We start from the raw sequence: 21988 nt of genomic DNA on the forward strand, positions 1-21988 counted from the left end.
GAAAAGACCAATCTATATATGCAATTTGATAGATAAAATAGTCACGATCATGGTTTTTTAAAAATCAAGCATAGCAAAAAGACTATTAAAAAATAGTACTGGATAAAGGAAACGTGAAATCTTATACATACATATCTATATATACACACACAAAGATAGATACAGATATATTATCTACATAGCCATATACACATACAGATATGTTACAGAACACTTAAGTATCCAGTATTGCACTGTTCCTCATGACAAAAACCTAATGACCATTAAAGGGGACAGAGATATGACATATCATTTAAATGGAATAATATGCAGCTGCTAAAACAATAAAGCAAATCTTCAGGACGTGATGAGAAAAAATTTGCAGGACATATTACACAGAAATAGCAAAGCAGAGAGTGGCTTTCACTTACATAATAAAGGACCGTGTATATATTAATCACACACACACACACACACACACACACACACATTTACATGTACGCCCAAATGATGTCTAGAATAATAACGAGAAATGGTAACAGTGGTGGCCTCTGTGTAGATGATGGGGGGAGGGGGCTCAGATGCAGGCAGAAGACTTCGCTGTCACTCATAGTTTTTACACTGCTTGTTTCTCACTTGTTTACTCATGTACCTGTACTCCTGATTTAAATTTTTAAGGAAAGGTATACAGCATTTGACTTTAAGAGAGCATACCATGAACTATTTTCATGCCCAATGTTGCCACATAAAAGAGTATTATTTCTTCTCTGTATTGACATAAGCAAAACACCTGTCTTGAGTTACCTTGATTTATATCTTTCTAAGATTTATATATTTTTATCTATGAGTTTTGAATGGCACTTAGCACGGTACGCCTTCAGACTTTCAGCAAACATTTATAAAAGTCAACCAGGAAACACTGCAGAAAGACAAAGAGTTTGTGAAACATAATGTATAATCAGGCCTATGCTATTTTTTCTTTCGATTATTATCCATAGTAAGAGTATCTTTATTATACCAACCTCCTTTCTATTATCATAAATGTACCATTTCCACCCCCTAAAATATCCCCCAAAGAATATATTGACTCCTGTTCCTGGCAGGAAATTTTTTTCCCCCAAGTCTGAATTTTTGAAAGGCTGAAAGTCATGGATTGGGATTGGTCGTTCTCTACTTTTCTAAAATACAGCATTTTTCATCGTGGTTACAGAAAACAACTCAGAATACACAGGAGTTTGGAGAACTGAAAATATCTAACACTATAATATCACTCAGAGCTCAGCAATAGAATACGATTTTCTTATTTTAAGAACTGTAGTTTCACATGGTTTCCTTCTGAGCACTATCCTTAGTTCTCCAAGCGATCATTTAGTGTGCTAGCATCTACATGAGCATATTTTTGCTATGTTTCTAAAATGGATTTTTACCCATATAAATTTGAAGTACCACAAAATTTCTGAAGTACCACAAAAATTATATTTTACATCAGTCTGGAAAAAAAAGTAGAAATTATCTAAGCCAATGGCTTTAAACCCTTTCTAGGAGTATGAATACCTTTGAGGACCTGATATACACTGTGGACGCCCTCTCCAGAAAACACGAAGCTTATCCATATGCCTTCTAGAAGTTCACGAGGCTTATTTCAACCTTCATTAGACAATGAGGGGAAAAACCAGTATATTCTTGAAAAATGATCAATATTTTGTACATGGTAGTTAAACATTGTTAAATATACTATCCTGTGAGTTTTCATAAAATCCTATGAGATAGCAAGCATATTTATTATTATTCACCTATTAGGAAGCCATTTGAATATTCACATGTGAGGAAACTCAGAAAATGATGTGGTCAAAATCACACAATGAATAAATATTAGAATCAAATCTCAAACCTAGAGCTTCTATTTATGAACTCTGTCCTTTTTCCTTGCCTTACACTCTTTCCTTTAGTCCAAGGTTGGCAAACTTTTTCTGTAAAGGGCCAGATAGTAAATACTTTCAGCTTTGCGGGCCATATGGTCTCTGTTCTAGTACAAAGCAGCCAAAGATAATACTAAAATAAATGGGTGTGGTTGTACTCTAATAACTACATAGCAGGCGGCAGGCTGGATTTTGCCCACGGGCCACAGTTTGCTGACCCCTGCATTATTTTGCCTCTACACCAAAAATAACTCAATCTTTTAATTTATTTTCCTGGATTTAATGTTTTTATCATCATGATTCTGACTTTGTTAAACGATCATTACTAAAATACATGCTAATGGAATCCCTAAATAACATCACCAATAACAGCAGAATTTCTGCCTAAAAGCTAAAATTAGAGTTTTACATATTAATTTTTATGTTCATTTTGAGATCGTTTCATGGATGAAACCACCATGTGGGGACGTCGTTTGCGAACACAGTCTCTAATAATTCAACAGGAGCCAATATTACATATGAAAAATAAAAATTCCATTGCAGTGCTGGCATTAAGGGAGACATAGTTTGGAAAAGCAAAATGTAAAATATACTTTCCGTCAACGTTTAGTTTGTTGGAATATCAAGTAACCTTTAAGAAGGGGTATTCAGTGAGTGTATTTGTTTATAGCATTTATTAAGACTATCACCAAATATCTGGGTTCTTCTGAGCACAGGGTAGGATTGCATTTCCCCACTTACGGTCTTGAAGTTGGTTTGGCCCCCATGTCATGTGAGTGAAGACAGTGTGTGCACTTACTGAAGCTCCATGAACCAGTGTGCAGGTTCCCATGCACAGTTTCCCATGCTCTGGTCCCTATGCCAAAGTGACCAGGAAAGGCCACGGAAAGAGGGACGAGTGTCACCCGAAGTCTCTGAGCTAGAACAGTGGGCAGGGCCCTACTGTTAATCCACACTGAAGATACAGTGTGAATAAAAAATAAACTTTTATTTTGTAAATCCACCAAGATGTGGGGATTGTTTGTTACAGGAAATAACTTAGCATATCCTAACTAATATAAAGGCATACATTTTAAAAAATCATATAGCAAACAGATTCACACAAATATTAATCTTTATTATACTCAGCTAATAGTAATACCTCAAGGTTACATTATATACTATTTCAGTGATCACACTGTGGATTATCTATAGGTCACTTAAATAACCAATCAGCTCATTTCATTAAACCAAAATACACGTTAACTACATGAAGAAACTAGTCAAATCTGGCACTTAGTATTGTGATAATAACTGGTTTGAGCAAACCCTAATAAATTACATGAAGGCAAACACGATATGTATTATAAGAGTGAAAATGGGTGCATTCAAGGTGTAAGAAAAATGTATTTCTTTCTATGTTGACATTAGTAATATAAATAAATGTGCAAAAAATAATATTGGCTTATTTTAATAATAAGGTAATAAAAATTACTCTAATAAAAGCTTACTCTAATGTACTGTCATTCAGGATGTAAACTATTTTCACGTACATAATCTTATTTAACCTTCACAATAGCTCTGCGAGAAATACTAGCCCCACTGACAAACAAGAATATTAAGGATAATACAACAGCGACTAGATCGACAATACAACCCTAGCTAGTGGCACGAAAACCTGGACTTAGACTTTCTGCAGTGAAATCTGATGTCCCTTCTATTGGATCATTCCTTTAAAAAAGAGGGAGAAATATGTTCATCCTAAACTATACTATGTGAGTAAAACTAACGGAAGTGTCTACATAAGTATGCCCAGCACATTATTTAGCTGTAATACAATGTATATTAGGAAATCATGCCCAGATCTATTATTTTTTTTAACTTAAAACACAGCTTCCATTATCTACAAATGCCACTGAAATTACCTATGAAAACGCACATTCTTTGAACCAGCAATTTGGGCAGCTTATGACTTTCATACCCCTCCTTTCCTTTTTTTCTTCTCTTGCCGCTTGCCCTTGGAAATTTTACGCCTTGATAGCATAGGGGGGAGCCTAAGCGCATTAAGGGAGAGGTGAAATACATCAACGAAATTTGCCCATGTATTTGTTGCTTTTGTTTTGATAATAAAATTGAAAGTGGAAGAGTCTGAAGATTTGTAATTAATCTTTCAATTCTTCCTATTATCAGTGACTTTCAATTGTTCCTATTATCAGTGTTTCCCCCCACCCCCCCAATGGGATGTCAGAACCAAGAGTTGGCTGCGTGAAATTCCAATTTCCAGTTAGAATTAGTCACATGTACATTGTACTTCATATCCACCCAAACCACCATACTTGCACACGAACCTCATTTGGCACAGGTACGTCTTTTGTAAACATCACGCTACATTTACAGCACCGCTTAAATAACAATGCCAATTTTCCAAGAGTAAGTTTGCACAAGTCTAAAGAATTTCACACACACGCAAAGGATTGGGAAGCAAACAAATATGTAGCATAATTACTAGCTGAAAGGAGACAGGTCCAGACAAAAGTTATTATCAAATGAATTATTGGAGGCAGCTACAAAAAGTATTTTTTTTTTTGATAATCATCTCTCCTAGTTTTAATCCCATTCAGAGCAGCGCTTGGATATTTGGTGGTCAGTCAGATGCTCTACAAAATCGATAACCCGTGGTAAACCATGCTCCATGTCAGTGGTTGAGAAGGGGGGGAAGGCAAGAAAAAAGTGGATTCTGTATCTCTTACGGGGCATGAACTTTGTGACAATTGCTTGCTTCCAATTTTGGAGGAATTTCTTGATCACAACATTTGACAGTGATAGCTTTCCAGAAGATTAAAAATAGGTTATTGCAAACTTTTCAAAAGCACGCAGAAACATATAAAAGCGTATTTTTTTCAGAGTACAAGCAGTTCCTGATGTGAACATACCCAACAAATGAACGACCACTATGCTATTATCATAGCCAGCCCTCCTCTTTCTGGGACCTTCAGTTTCTGTTAAACCTGTACTGTCTTGCTGTGTGTTTTCCTACTACCAAAACCAAACAAAAATGCTGCCTCACTCCCGGGAAGATTATATTCCTCATGTTCCTCAACCTCCTTCCAATCAGCACGGGATTCTAAGAACTAAGGGTTCTGAATTGAACTTCTTTGTGACTGATGTAACAAATCTATGCCCTGAGAAAAGATGACTAATCTATTTCATTATTTCTTTGGAGTTTACAATATATTTATGCAATAATTCTGCTTTATTGCTTATCAAATGTGATTTTGCACTCTGCAAACTTAACTACCATTCAGAAGATATCTTCTCTGAGAAATGCATGTTAACTTGGAAAAGAAATAAACCTATGTGAAGATTTTGAGTGACAGGAACATATGTTAATATCCTGAGATAGGCTCTATTTTCATTAATTTAAGTGGACGGGAGGAGAAACAGAATCAAAGATCCAAAACAATCTCTTAATTTCAACGTCTGTGTTTCAGCTGCACAAGGCCAGAATTACTTATTTTGGAAAAAATACTCATCCACTTTAACAAACTGGCATAAAGAAAAATGCGATGAGATTGTAGGGTCAGAACTAGAAGTCACCTTGCAAGATTGCCTTTTAAGCTGCCTAAAAACATTTAATTTTCCTTTAAAATGGGTTTCCGAAAACCAATCTGCAATGCTCTGAGGACAGCCGAGAGACTAGTGAAATGCCACAGAATAATGAGTGTACTACATTAATAAGATAACACTCAACACCCAAAGCTTACAACAACATCATTCTGGGAGAATGCTCTCTGTCAAATTCTACACCACCGTTTCAAGTCTATTCATTTCCCAGTTCGGATTGCGGCTTCATGAAATCGCCAAACTGAACAGAAAATAGTCGGACAATTTTCCCCTCACTCTTTCAGTTGTAGTTTTCTACCATATCTGACAGAAACGGTGGACTCCCTGCTAAAGACATGCGTAAGGCCTCCCAGTTTACAATATAGCCTCTGTCTTTCCCAAACTGACGTTTCTTTGATTTGGAACCGCTGGTTAAAGTGATTCTAAACCTTTAGTTTTTTTTTTGTTTTTTTGTTTTTTTTGGTTATTTGTTGCTCTTTTTCTAATCAATTAGGCATTATGTTAAACAGGCGAAATAGGGGTTCACAGTAAATGTGTGACCATCGTCATAACAGCTTCACCAACTGAATCTAGGTAAAAGCGAACTGAAGGCGGTGGGCTGGTTCAAAATACAGGAAAAATAAACATAGAAGCTGCATAACTGATTTCAATCTCTACACTGAAGTGGTAGAAAACAAGAGTCCTTTGTAAATAGGAGAACTGCCACTCCAAGGAAATGTGTTCCATAAGCCTCAACATGATGCTTGCAGGATCTTACAGTTGCTAGAGTCCACAGTGGTGCCCTTGTTATTTGCATTCTGACGCTCAGAGATCGTGACTGAGCGATAAGCTTGGGCAAATCCTGACCCTGGCATTCCAATTTACTTTCCGCTGGGGAAAATCTCATTACATTTGAATGCCTTCAGGTAATAAAATCATCTGACATCTTATTCTAATCTTTAAACCGAACTCAAAGTATTATCCATTGCATCATTTTTGCCAACATCGTAAGTGATCGTAAGTGATTTCTTATTAGCTTTCAAATAACTTGGAAGAGAAAACACGAGTAGTCCCCCTTCGGCTCTGTTCTTAGGGATAAGTGTGTTTCCATCAGCGAACTTTCTCTCTTTTTTTTTAATCACATATCTGTCGAGGTGGCGGCGAGGAGGGCAAAAAGCGACAGATACACGATTTACCCTCTTCGCCGCCACCTCCTCGGTTCAAGGCGACATCTTCGTTCACAGGGACTGATGCGACAACCTTCTCTCTGGTCTTCTTGCTTCTCCTCGCGCTCTCCGAATGGCAGCTGAGTCACATCATCCCTCTCATGTGCTTAAATCTTTCAGCGGCTCTTCCCACCGGATTCAGAATGTTGTCATGACTTCCTGAGTCCCAGACGCCCTGGCTCCTCTTAATCTCGCTAACCTTGCTTCTTCCTCCACGTCCTGCCACGGGGACTCATCCGTATCCCTTGAACATGCCCACGTCTGTCCCCCTCAGGCTCTCTGCCATTGCCGGCCCTCTCCCTGAACGCATCTTGGCCCTCTTCCCTACCTAGCTGCCGTCTTCTCATGCTTTGAGGTCACCTGCTCAGAGATATCTTAAATCAGCCTCCTTCGGAACACCTCCCCCCACGTGCTCCCCCCTCTATCTACTATCACCACACAGGAACTTCTTGGGTGGCATTTATTGTCATCAGTAATGGTCTTGTTTTTTTTTTTTTTTTAATGTCCTGATTGATCATTCGTCTCTTCAGCCCTAATGAGAGCTCCGGGAACAAATCTACCACCTTGCGTTCCTAGTCTGTCTGAATCAAAGAACAAACAAGCAAAAGTTGAGGGAAGGGTGACTAAAGTGAAGCTTCCGAATAGAACACAATGTATGAATCTTGGCCATTGAAAAAAATTCTTTTCACGGGCTAGACTAGCCCTGTCTAGGAGTTGCAAGCCTGCTGCTTAAATATTCATTTCAATACTCAACTTCTGTTAGTCACCAAGGCCTGTTGAATCCTGCAGCTAATTACTTCAACATTTTGTCTTCCTCTCTTCTTGCAACATCAACTCCAACCATCTCAGTGAACCCTCCCATCCTTCTGTGGGTCACTGAGACGGTCTCCTAATTGCTCTCTCAACTGTCAGTCTCCACGCATCCTCTTCTTGACAGATGCACCTTCTAAAGTCACTTGCAACCTGTCACTTCATTCTCCAAAACAACTACAACCACAAAAAACCCAAAACCAACGGATGTTCTGTCTTATTGTAGTAGGTCCCAAATTCTCAAAACTCAAATTATATTCAGCTGAATTCTTGCCATCTGAACCAGCCAATAATATTAACCACTACTCCTTTAAACAATTCCTCTACTCTACACAAATTCTTACTTTTCTATCCGCAAAATAAACCAAGCTCATACCTCTTTGTATTCTTGCTCAGTCGCAGACCTGGGAGGCTATTTCCCCCTCCATCGACCTCAACCAAAACATTTTCTTCAAAGCATAGTTCAAATCCAACTTCTCTAATTAAGCCTTCCGTCCCAGCTCCAGCCCACGTGTACTTTCCTTTTGCTCAATCTTACTCCATTGTTTAAGCCACTGTTGCATATAACATTTGCTTATACAAGACTCATTTCTGTTATTCTTCAGCTATTTCATAAGTGTACATTCTATCTCCCCAGTTGGATTGCAAGCAGGGACTGTATCTTTTATGTCCTGGCAGTGGCAGAAATAGCCCTGATTCAACAGGAGCTACTTACATTGACTTGCTGATTTACATGGTTCTGAGGATAAATCCCTTCAAGTGCAAACAACAATTCTAGACAACTTGCAATTCCCGAGTAGAACATACTGTTCCCTAGCCCTAATCTCTCCCACACAGACTCCCAGTGCCGATGATGTTCCCCTTCCACCTTCACTCACCTGGAAAACTCCTAATTCTCTTTCCAGTCTCCACTAAGATAACATTTACTAAGAAAAGACAAGTATCCCTTGTCCCTTCCTTATCCATCTACCTATCCCAGTATCTCTGTAACATGTAGCTCCTAGATGTTCCCATTAAATACTCTTAACCCATAGCATGTGACACACTAGATTATAAATGACTGTTTGTCCACTGGCCTTCCTGACTGGTCTGTGTGCAACTTAGGCTCAACCGATTTATCTTTTATCTTTATAGCAGCAGAATGATGGTGCTGTATTATTTGTTGAATAAATAAATGAACAAACTAACAAAAAAGTTGGTCATAAAATCTGCTAAAAGAGCTAAGAATGAGGGTGCCTCATTGGCTCAGTGGGTTAAGCATACGACTCTTGATCAGCATACGACTCATGACTCAGGTCATGATCTCAACGGTTCACGGGTTTGAGCACAACGTCGGGCTCTGCGCTGATAGTGCAGAGCCTGCTTGGGATTCTTTCTCTCCCTCTCTCTCTGCCCTTCCCCCCCTCAAAATAAATAAATATTTTTTTAAAGAGCTATTAAGAATGTGGCATAATAGGTCAATTTAGCATTATGTAATTTACAGCAAACCACAGTTCAGACCATTTAGAATGCCTACTTGTTACTAAACTCCAAAAATAATTGTTAAGCACCCCCTATGGATCAAGCATTGGGGATGCACAAAAGATGCAAACACAGAAAAATCCCTAACCTCACGGAACTAGTTGCATCTTACTAAGTGAGGTGGGGAGGAATATGGTGTTTGCTCTGCATTGTAAAGCACACAAATGCTCTCAGTAGAAGGTTTCTTTCTGCAAGGATGCTGACACTGAGATCATGCCGGCTTGGACCAAAATGGCGGCAGTCTGAATGGTGAGTAGCAGTTTAACTGTGGATGTGCTCTGAGGTAAGAGCCAACAGAACTGACTGATGACTGGAAGTGAGGTTTGAGAACAGCGAAGAATGGACTGGAGCCTGTGCAACTGTGGAATGGAATTTGTGCAGGGTTTGGAAGCATATGACTTTGGAGAGTATGTAGATATATGAAGAGAAACTGTGAAATTAGGCCTTAAGTTTTAATAATCTGTTTTGTATCATTAAACTTCCCTTGGGCATATTTCCAATGACAATAACAGTCCCTTTGGCTTCTTAGGCAAATTGATAACACCAAATAGACGCATCTTGGACAACTGTAGCTAACACAGCTCCGTCAAGCACTGCCTGTTCCAGGCACCGTGTAAAAGCCCCTGTAATTTATTCTACAAAACTGTCTCAAATTCTTTTTTTAAATAACTAATGCAATGCAGCCAGTGCTAGAGGTTACAATGTCTGTGATTGTTAAAAACCACTTCAAAGCTCACATAATTATTGTCATTACAAAGATTAATAATTATACTTTGAATTTTATTGGATGATGACTTAAGTGTCAAAAGGACACGCATAAAGAAGCCAAAATTTTTATCCTGCCCTAGATCATAATCTGTTCTAAGGTCATAGGAGATGACCTTGACCTAGGAGTAAAAGACCATGGAGGAAGTGTGGGTGACCTAGAATGACTTAATCCACCTAAGACTAAAGCCTGAGATAGAACAGTAGAGAATGTGGGCTGTTGTCAGGTAGCTACCTAAACAACCTAAATAATCAGCTACTGTGCTTAGTGGCTATAATTTGGGGTAAGGCTGGTAATAATGGTTTATTTTTTCATGTGTTGAAGTATATGTCTGCAAAACTTACTGAATTTGGGATTCAAGATATGAGACTGTTTACAAACATAGGATGCAACAGTAAGTCAGCATAATGACTAAGTCTCTTGCAGAATAATTTAGTGGTGGTCATGAAGAGTTATAACTTGGACTTTTGAGTTTTCATTGGGCAGAAACAAACCACTCTCACTGAGTCTGTGAAGTTTCTTTTCTCTTCTAGACTCTAAGTAGTTTACACAATAAACAGTTATTTCCATAGTAGAAATGGCCAAGATGTCTAAGCTCTGAGGTTAACCTGTCATTATGGTTAGAAATCCAGGTTGCCATTCTTCCAGATTTTCACAGCCACACCACTTTTGACCTAGCTGCTGGAAACAGAAAAGTAAATATAGTTCCTTGACCTCTCAACAAAGGCAAAAATCAACACGCTCAGGTATTTATTTCACTGGCAAGTGATCCAGCACAAAGAGTCATTATGGTGGATTTGGATAATGACAAGACTCTACAAATTTTTTTTTCCAAAGGAAGATTTTAAGCAAGAGTTCATCCATACGTTGTCTCTGTCCTCTTATTTAGGACTCTGATATAAAGTACTGATTTGAAAATCTTATCCACCTCATAATTTATCAATGGCATCACATAATAACATGAAAACTTTTAGAATCGTAATTCACACCCCAAAATCAGACATCAGGCCCATGAGAGGAAATCTCATCACAAGCATATGTCGAAGGGAAGAATTCTTCCACTTAAAATTCCTTCATAACTGGGATGAGTCATTTCCTTCCCTATCTTGAAAATTATGTTTTAAACCCACCTCCTTCCATGTAACAAGACAGCTGTAACCCTTCCTAATCCCCACGGCATGGCAAGCATGGATTGCTCTATGGGGTCTGTATTTATAGCCTCTGGATATTTCTTGGGCACTGAATGACTAACTACCAGAAGAAAAGTCCTCTATATACACCCTCTCTGCTTCCTAGAAAGTGCTGAGTGTATGCACAGTCAAGCCCAAAAAGAGACCCTGTTCCACTATGAGGTCCTTTTTAGATTTTTATAACAAACAACATGAGTAGAAGGCAAACAGCGAGGGTTTAGACTTTAATTCTTTTTGTAATCTTCATATTTCGGTGTTGGTTTTTTTACACATGTGCACTACTGCAAACACAATATATTTTTAAAAATCCCTGAAGCAATCATGACAGGCAAGCATATAAGAACAGGGATAATCTGTTGAACTATAGAGTTAAAATTTACAAATTGGTAAAGGTCATATCAGATAAGAACTTCATGAAAAGAATGTCAAAACGGTACTCAAACGTTTTCTTTCTACACTAAAGAATCAAAGAGGCAGGAAAATTTAAAACCACTTGTCCCCCCCCCAAAATCATCATTTCAAGCCATTTCCTGACATCCCTATCCATTAGTCAAATGACTCAAGTACACTGCTTTTGGGGTTCATACGCACTTTAAACATAAATTAGTATTCTGGTACAATAACGAATTCATTTCCACCATCCCTTTGTTCAAACCTTTCAACGTTCTTTTCAAAATCCATTTACGAAAGTCTAGTTTTCTACATGCTATAGACCAAATTGACCCGCCATAAAAGAAAAATTCAAACATGAAGTTTAGCTCACAAGCTGTACCAAGATTAGAAAACAAGATAAGTTGTCTCCTACCTATAGTTGTTATAACAGTGCCAGCAAAGAAGAAGGAACTTCCCAAATCCCAGTGACTGATTTGATTGGAGGTGTTTCCTAAAGGTATAATCCCTGCATTTATTGCTGCCACTATTTGCTGCAAGTTTAAAAAGAAATTTATCAGTACACACAAATCACACGGAGGCATCAAACAGCACATATTTCACCCTAGTTGACGAATTAGACAAAGAATCCATTTTAAGGCTTGCTTTTTCATTTGGAGTGTACAATACAGATTAAGGCTTTCTACTAAAGAATTTAATAAGTTACATGATAAGAAAATTGTATCTGATATCAAGTGAATGGATCTGTATGGAGCATATCATACTGCACCAATATGCATTTGTATCTCTTCTGTTAGCATATTGAGTGGCTTATTTGAATCAACTACTATTTTTTTAGGAAGCAACACAGAGCAAAAATATTGCACACTTACAATTTAAATAATATATAAAAGCTTCATCAAAAAGCAGGTTATTTCCAAAGTGCTAATCATTTTGAATGTTTCAGCCAAGCCTGGTTTGTGTATAGCTGTAGAGTGTATATAACAATAAGATGCTTTTTTAAAAAGGCAATAGCAATTCACTATCAAACTTAAGTTACTCCATGTATATCTAGATTCTTAGAATCTCTGCAGATTCTTTATAAATTCGATTACAATCTCATAGCATCACCAAAATATCACCAAAAGCCCCTAGGTGACAATCAACAATATTCATATAGGGACACTAGGATCTGGACACTGCCTTGAGTGGTAAGGAGAGACAGACAGAAAGATGACATTATAATCTCCTAAATCATCAGATGTTGAGCAGAGGATAGGGATATCCAGAAGAACAAAACACAGAAGAGAACATGTTAGGAGAAAATTGTGTAGTAAAAGAGAGACATACGGATCGTAGGAAAAGGTGTTTTCTGCGTATAGTTTTAGAGATCTTTATCATTTAATTTCCAGATTTTAAAATTGGAAGGAGCTTCATTTGATAGACAAGGAAATTAAATACTGAGAGAGGTAAAGTGATTTGTTTAAGCTCAGTCTATTGGCAAGTGGACAAAAACTGCCCTGTGAAAATGGAGGGCACTACCCCAGAAAGTTACCGTCAGATGGAAAAGAGCATGTAATCCAGAGCTGAAAATGCAATATAAAATTACATTTGTCTGATTTGTTTTACCTTATAAACTAAAACTTTAGTAGTTCTGTGTAAAGTTAATTAAATGGCCATGCTCTCTTAAAATTTTAAACAATATAGGGGCGCCTGGGTGGCTCAGTCAGTTAAGTGTCCGACTTCGGCTCAGGTCATGATCTCATGGTTTGTGGGTTCAAGCCCCGCGTCGGGCTCTGTGATGACAGCTCAGCGCCTGGAGCCTGCTTCGGATTCTGTGTGTCCCTCTCCCTCTGCCTCTTCCCTATTTGCTCTCTCTCTCTCAAAAATAAGTAAACGTTAAAAAAATTAAAAAAAAAATTTTAACAATATATATTTATTATAAAAAATTTAGGAAAATACAGAAAGGCATAACAAGAATAATAAAACTTATCCACAATTCCAGACTCCAGAGATAAACACTGTTAATGTATTAAAGTATCTATTCCTGGTGTTTTGCTATACTTTTTACATGGTTGGATTTATGAAATATATGAAACATATACTCTATTTTTACTTAATATTTTTCTATATGTAGTTTTTCTTTGTCATTACCGTATTTACTTAATCACTGCCAGATATGTAGGCATATAAGCTGTTCTAAAATTTCTTATTATGAAAAGTGCTGCTCTGAACATATTTATGTATAAATATATTTTTTTCATTTCTGAATACTTCATTGGGACAGATTGCTAGAAATAAGTTTGCCACATTAAAAACTATGAGTATTTGGGGGCACCTGGGTGGCTCAATTAATTGGTTAAGCATCTGAATCTTGATTTCTGCTCAGGTCATGATCTCACAGTTTGTGAGATGGAGCCCTGCTTCCCGCTCTGTGCTGACACTTCAGAGCCTCCTTGGGACTCTCTCTCTCTCTCTCTCTCTGGCCCTCCCTGGCTCACACGCATGCACGTGCTGTCTCTCTCTCTCTCTCTCTCTCTCTCTCTCTCTCAAAATAAATAAATAAACATTAAAAAAAGATTATGAATATTTTAACGTTCTTGATATATAGTAGCAAGCAGCTGTCCAGGAAGGTTGTTATAATTTACAACTGCACTCCCAACAATTTACAAGTGCTTAGCAATGCTATTACCTCTAATATTAATATTTTATCCTTAGTGAATTGATAAGAATTGTTTACATTTATATATCCTTTATCGTGTGTAAAGGTAAATAACAATGCTTCCTTTATTATCCATCAAATGTACACAAATATAGATAAATGCACATATATGCACACAGCACACAATGAAGCTAATTTTGAACATATTTCCACTGTTTGGATATATATGAAATCTATAAATTAATTAAGGAAACTGAACATTAATGCATAGAGAAACTTCCTATCACAGAACATGGTATGAATCTCCAGTGACTGAGTCCCCTTTAATTTCCTGAAATAAAGTACTTATATATGCTTCACATAGGTCTGTAAGGTTATTCTTAAGTATTTTATGTTTTTCCATTTTAAATTATAACTAGTCATAGCTGCTGAATACACAAATATATATTGCCTATTCTCTGCACTAGTAATTCTCATTTTTTTTTCTCAAAACCACTTTATAGTCTCAAAAGTTATTGAAGGCATCAAGGAGGTTTGTATATATGAGTTATAACTTTTGATATTTACTATATTTATTGGAATTTCTAATTTTCAAAACGTTTTTGATTAATTCATGTAAAAATAAAATAAGGCCATTATACATTAACATAAGTAACCTACGTTTATGAAGATTATTATGTTTTCCAAAACAAAAAAAATAGTGAGAAGTGAGGCACTGTTTTGTAACTTATAAATCTCTTTTTTTTTCAATATATGAAGTTTATTGTCAAATTGGTTTCCATACAACACCCAGTGCTCATCGCAAAAGGTGCCCTCCTCGATACCCATCACCCACCCTCCCCTCCCTCCCACCCCCCATCAACCCTCAGTTTGCTCTCAGTTTTTAACAGTCTCTTATGCTTTGGCTCTCTTCCACTCTAACCTCTTTTTTTTTTCCTTCCCCTCCCCCATGGGTTTCTGTTAAGTTTCTCAGGATCCACATAAGAGTGAAACCATATGGTATCTGTCTTTCTCTGTATGGCTTATTTCACTTAGCATCACACTCTCCAGTTCCACCCATGTTGCTACAAAGGGCCATATTTCATTCTTTCTCATTGCCACGTAGTACTCCATTGTGTATATAAACCACAATTTTTTTATCCATTCATCAGTTGATGGACATTTAGGCTCTTTCCATAATTTGGCTATTGTTGAGAGTGCTGCTATAATTATAAATCTCTTAAATATCCTGCTTGATAGAAAACATTTAGATTCTAATATATGCTTCTGTGTTCAACCTACTGGAGAGCACATCACATAGCCTCTGGAAAAACTCCACTGTAAACTCATGAGGCAATGAGAGCAGAAAAGGCAAAAACATCTCAGTATTTTCAAAAACATAGCTTTGACCACATCAAACCTCTGAAAGGGTCTTGGGACCACATCTTGAGAATCTGCTATATACTGAACTCGTATTTTTCTTTTGTTGTCTGATTTTGTTTTCTACCTGGAGAACCAAAGTAAGCAAGCATATAGCTTACAAATAATGGCATTTTATCTCTGCGTCTTCCAAAAGTTATGTTTTATTACCTTTCATCTCTTATTACATTGGCCAGCATCTCCGGAGCAATGTTAAATAAAAATAATTGAGAGCACATTTGTTTGTTTTTTGTCACATAAAAAGTGGTTTTAGTGTTTTATCATTAAATATATTTACTATTGGCAAGGAAATGGTATTTAATTAAATAATTACAAGAGCAGGCAAATAAAAGGGACACATAAACAGAACTTAAAAGCCTAAAAATGTCTTTGGAAATATTTTAAGATAGCAATAAACATACAAGGGATGTACACACAAACATTATAAGCACAGGCACAATAATCTCTAGCTTTGCAACTCCCAGGAAAACTAATGTTTCCAGTAAAAAAAAAAACAAGGAAAAGGAGGTTGGGATTTAGATAGATTATAACTGCATCCAAAGTATAGTTTTATATTTTAGAGACATTTCGTCAACACATTCATTTATTCAAAAATATTTACCAACTGTTTATGATGCTAGGTAATGGGGAAACAACAGAGAAGTAAAAAAAAATAAGGGTGATCAATTTATAAGTGAAAAAAGATAAAACACGTCTTTAGACTCCACCCTATTAAATAACATTATTTGATTACTAGATGCAAGCTAATTTTGCCAACAATTGACTTAAAACAGCCTACGTGGTCAGCACCATTATTTTAGCCCATTCTTTTGCTTCTCAATGATGAGGTGCAACATTACCCAGACTCTGGGATAACATCCACAAGTTATTTAAATGCAAAGGAAGCAAATGTAGACTCAGAAACAGTAATGTTTGGCAATGTGTGGGTTGTAGATAGTTATCACAGAGCTTGAGATGGAACTGGCGACATGTCAGATCACTATGAGAATGAGTCCACCATGAGGTTCCTAAATTGGAATATTCTTACGATTTTATTTTATGTTTTTGTACAAGGTCTCTTGGTCAACAGCTACAAGAAACTGCATGCCCTTTGACAAGTGTACTGATATAGATCTAAGAGTCTCTGCAATTTCATCAATTCAGGCCATCAAAGCATTTAACAAATGCCTTCGTTAAAACTGTTTGTGCATGTGCCATATAATGTGACTAAAGTAACAATCATGTCATCAATAATAACTTTTGTGGACAATCGAGTCATGTTGATAAGTTACGAATAAATTGAATTGTTTAGATTAGAATAAAGGACATTTTGGTCCTATAAATTTCATCCTAACATATTATTACTTGAAGTCTTGATTAAGGAAGGGTTTCCAAACTTAAAATATACAATTAGAAACAGTATAAGACAATCTTGTTTGGATTCACATTTCATTTTTGCTCTTCAGTATATAGACAATCATAGAATGTGCGTTAAGAAAAAGAAGCTGAATACATGGTTCTACTCAAGAATATAAATTGTAACTTCAGAAACAGAGCTCTAAGAGCTTTATACTCACTGAGCTGATAAAGGTAATTACTCATAACAGTTATGATGAAAAATCCGAGTTCCATGACAGCGATGTCTTTAGAACAGAAGTTCACAGAGTTCTACTGTGATTTTGTGCCTACTTGAATTGTAAGACGTTGATATCTCAATGTCATTTGGAGTTCTGGAACCATATTCAGCTTTGACACCAAACATTGATAGGACACACTTATTTGTAATTGTATGAGACTAACCTCGGAACGCAAGGCAATCATTGACTATCATGAAAATGTTCCCGTGAGGCCAATACCTAGGAACAACTTTTTCATGTGGTAAAAGGTACCTGACTAGCTATTTTGTCATTGAAGGAAATTATGTTGAAAATTAAGTAACCCTTCGTACCCATCAGTAAGTAACCCATCAGTACACCTGATGAATGTACTGTTTTCAGAGTGGGTTATATCATAGATCTTAAAACACAGGTCACACTGGAGGCTCTGATTTCGCTTTTTCCCCCTTTACTCAGATGCTCAGATGTTCATGCTCATCTAACCAATACAGAATGTTCTGAAGGAATGCCTTCTCCAAATTCCTCCTCTGTTAATATCGTAATCATGACTTCATTAAAATACATTTTCATACCTCTAATCCTAAAAGTAAAGTCACATTAAAGTTTTAAATGATGTAAAAATTCTAAACTGCGGGTATCAACTATTAGCTCCCAACCGGGTTATACCAATGATGTCTGTATCATTGACATATCATTGACGTGGCTCAATGACAACTTCTTTTGGCTGGGTATTTAAGATGGACCTCATGTTTTTCTCATATGGAAAAGAACACTATTTCCAATCATTGACATCAGGGGCCAAATCCAGTTATACTTACACTGGCATCTGTATTATTAAACAGTTCCTTAACGAGAAACATAAGTATTATCTTGCCAGATTTCCGTAAGGAACAATTACATATCTTTTTGTGCCACTATTTGCTCGTGGAGGAGCAAGTTTTATCCCGAGAGGGGCCTAGCCTTGAGGAAAAGAATTAAATCACACATTCACAACACCTCATCCGAACACTTCAAGTATGCAAGCAAGATTATTTTGAAAGACTTGAAGAGTCCATAATGAGAAAAGCGAAATAATAATTGATGCTCTCATTGCCAAAGAACTTTGTGAGAAGACATAGCAGTAGGTATCATTACTATGTATTGTTATACCACAAAAATAATCATCATCCATCAATTATACACTGTGACGTATGAGTACCGTTGCCAAAAGCTACAGGATCATTGTTGATCCCATTCTTAATCTTCTGGGTATATGTCAACACCATGATCACCTAATGTCAGATGATGTGAACTGCTTTCAAGGGTCCTGCTGATAAATCCAGAGACTATCTCAAGATGGCCTTTACTCTTACAGGCGCATAATTCACATACGTCACTGTGGAGCCTAGGCAACCCTGACTGGTATATTTAAATCAATGCAAAGTCACATTTGTTTGTGTATTTCCTAATAGTTTTTGTTTTGTTTTGTTTTTACAGTTTATACATTTAGAGAGAGACAGAGAGACACAGAGAAAGACAGACAGAGAGAGAGAGAGGGGGAGAGAATGAGCTGGGGAGGGGCAGAAAGAGAGGGGGACAGAATATCCAAAGTGAGCTGTGTGCTGACAGCAGCGAGCCTGATGCAGGGCCTGACCTCACGAACCGTAGGATCATGACGTGAGCTGAAGTCGGATGCTTAAAGAACTGAGCCACCCAGGAGCCCCTAAGAGTTCTTTTAAACTTGATTGGCCATATCTATCTGAAATGTTCTTTACAGATATAATTTGCACAAGAAGCCTCTCCTCTGATGTCAGTGACATGTGGTAGTCTTTAATCACTGGGACTGCTTCTTGGACATATCAGATTAGGTTCAACTGAAAGGGAGCATCATAGATCTTTACTGTAAACTTACATACAGAGGAATCCCATGCTACGTCCTTTGTATTACTGGGAAAAATGCCCAGAAACTATGGGCAGAAAATGCTTCTTCACTTTTTTGTCCTTTCATGGTATTCTGGAAGCTAAAGTAATGACACTGGCTTCCTCGCATGAGATAATATTTCTGTCAGAGTACCACTTGGGACCATTGACAGTCCAGTGAGGGAGGAAACAACTTCTTGAAAACCACACTGTATTACCATATTGATCCACAAGACTATCCTAGTCCAGCGGCAGCTCTCAGCTAATGACAGTACTAGGTTGAACCATATAAAATTGCCAATAGCTAAGCCCTTCTGGGTCTATAAGATGGTAATTTCATATTAGCATACAAGAGAATAGCATGTAATAATATGCTAACTTTCATTTCGGTGGGATATTTATTACTGCAGCATTAAAGCTAATTCCCATAAGCAGAAACTGTGAATATCAAATCAATCTATTACGTTCTTGCTTATAGTTCTATGTGAAGAATATATACATCTTAGATTGATTAAAACCCTGTATGGCTGAGAATACTGTTTTGAGAAAACATGGGCCAACTGATGAATTCTTATTGGGGATTCCAGTTGTGTCCAACTTTTGCATATATCTGAAAAGGCAGGAGTTTTATCTAATAGTTAAGATGTTTATATTTTGTAAAAGGACATTTATATATTCATCATTTGCTATCAAATATTGCATATAGTATACATTCTAGCCTCCAATTTGATAAAGGAACTTGAGACACATTACATGAAATTTAGTTTTTCAGAAATTCTAGTTATGCAGAGATAAAGCTTTTGTTTTAGCTAGGAAAAGTAGAGGAATCTACATAAATCCCTGAAAGAATGAGAAATTCCAAAATTACATTCCACAGTTAAATAAACTGTTATATGCAAGTATTGACAAAGGTTAGATTTTTAAACTAGCATCGATAATCTTTTTCCTTTGAGAAAATATATTACTGATTTCTGTGGAGAAAGAAAATGGAGTAGTACATTTGCATATTTTATACAGAACACAGGTGATTAAACCATTCTAAATTTAGAGTCTGGTAAAGAAGCAAGTTTTCAAGGTTTCTCCAGTGTATATCTTTTAAGTAAGAAAGGTAATGCTATGATGTTTTTAATCTACTGTTCTTGCTGGATACAATTTGAATCAGAATACATTTCATGTTTTTTTTTTTAAAGGCTTTAAAAATCTTTGAACGTATTTCCATGTAATCCATTACCTATGTTTAATTGCACATTAATTAGAAAAAAATTTTTTAATTATTTTTTTTAATTTTAGGGTGAGAGAGAGAGAGCATGAGTCAGGGGGAGGGGCAGAAGGAAAGCGAGAGAATCTTAATCAGGTTCCACGCTCAGTGTGGAGCAACCTGGACCCTGGAGTCATGACCTGAGCCAAAATCCAGAGTCAGACACTCACCTGACTGAGCCACGCAGGCATCCCCAATTAGACACTCCTTATAAAGAAGCATCCTTTTTTTAAAAAAACAAAAAACTTAATTCTTTCTTTTTTTTTTTTTTTTAAAGTAAGCTCTACATTAAATGTGGGGCTTGAACTCACAACCCTGAGATCAAGAGTTGTGCACTCTACCAACTGAACCAGCCAGGTGCCCCCCAAAACTTAATTCCTATAACCTAAAAAAGGATAGTATTTCCTAAGGGAAGCAGTTTCCGCATAGTAGATGTTAGAAAGCACCTCTAAAAATAAACATCTTGCTTACCTTCCCATCTCTTTCCTTCTATTTACAGATTATACCATCGCACGTCAAAGCTATTTTTATACAGACTAATGAAATGTACAGCTTTTTTCTTGCTCTTTTTAAAGTGTAAATTTATTTCCTATTAGCAGAAACAAAAACTTAAAATCCAGAGTAGGAAAGAACAGGGAGTGAGAGATGGATGTCATCAACAGAGCCCAAAGCAAGAGGCATACTTCTTGGTATAAGAGCTGCCTTCCTTCGTTATATCCACTTTGGAATACAATTTTAATGGTAAAATTAATGTACAAATGACTGGATTTTGGAAAAATAAGAATAAAAAAATCACTCACAGTCCCTAAAACCATTTTTGAACATACATATATATTCAACTTTTGGTTTTGTTAACAATTATCCATTAAATGTGCTTTCAACTATATTCATATCACATAAGATTTCGTAAGGCATTTTGAAGCCATTAATACCTTATTTCATAGTCATCAATACCTCACTGAGTAGCTACATGTAAAATAGTTCACATAACCAACCTTCTACTAATGAATACATTTGGATGACTGTATCCAAGTTCGAATGACCATTGGCAAAGTTGTTATAGAGATGATTTATACATCAGACAAGGACGGAACATGAAACACTACAATTCTGTTATTCTCAAGGACGGAACATGAAACACTACAATTCTGTTATTCTTGGAGTCCTGCATGAAATCACACTGTGGTATAGAAAGGATAAAATGTGGTCAAGACCCTGAGTTCTTGCAACTCTGGAGAGCCAGAAAAATACATGTGAAGCAAGCATACTAAAATATGCATTCCCACAGCTGTGTATGCTTCCATATTTTCCTGGATTCCATATTATTTCTAGGGCATATTAATATTCTACCAGAATATTAATCTCTGTCTATCTTTCTGGCCCCTTCCACCTCATCTCAGCATAAGTACAGGCAGTAGAAAAGAGATTAATAAAAGAATAGGACAATATGGAGAAAGAAGGAGGTAGAACAAGAAGTCAGGAAGAAACAAAAGAGCAAGTGGGGGGCAGGGGGCGGGGGGAGATAAAAGATAACAAAGAAGAGACAGTTCTAGGAGAATAAGATAGGAACTTAATTCAAGTCATAGTCACTCTGTCTAGGAAGTTCTTTTAAAGGAGGTTGCCCTTAAAATAGGATGCAAGTAGGCAGAAAACTGAGATCAAGAAGACACAGTATCTAAGACAATATTTTTATACCATTTTGCCTGGGGCATGCCACACTAACCATCATTTATTTATGCGCTGTTTTAAAGGCCGGAAGTTCGAAACTGATGAGAAAAAGAAATGGCCCAAAA

The 21988-nt window shown here is 36.8% G+C and overlaps 1 protein-coding gene across 1 annotated transcript in view; it reads right to left on the minus strand.

Moving 5' to 3' along the window:
• Positions 1-21988, minus strand: part of KCNK2 (potassium two pore domain channel subfamily K member 2) — a 122193-nt gene that overhangs the window by 72571 nt on the left and 27634 nt on the right. Inside the window, exon 3 of the mRNA XM_042926029.1 lies at positions 11799-11916. Within this exon, the coding sequence (XP_042781963.1) occupies positions 11799-11916 (118 nt within the window). The remainder of the gene's footprint in view (positions 1-11798; positions 11917-21988) is intronic.

This window comes from Panthera leo, chromosome F3 (assembly GCF_018350215.1).
Source record: "Panthera leo isolate Ple1 chromosome F3, P.leo_Ple1_pat1.1, whole genome shotgun sequence".
Lineage (NCBI taxonomy): Eukaryota > Metazoa > Chordata > Mammalia > Carnivora > Felidae > Panthera > Panthera leo.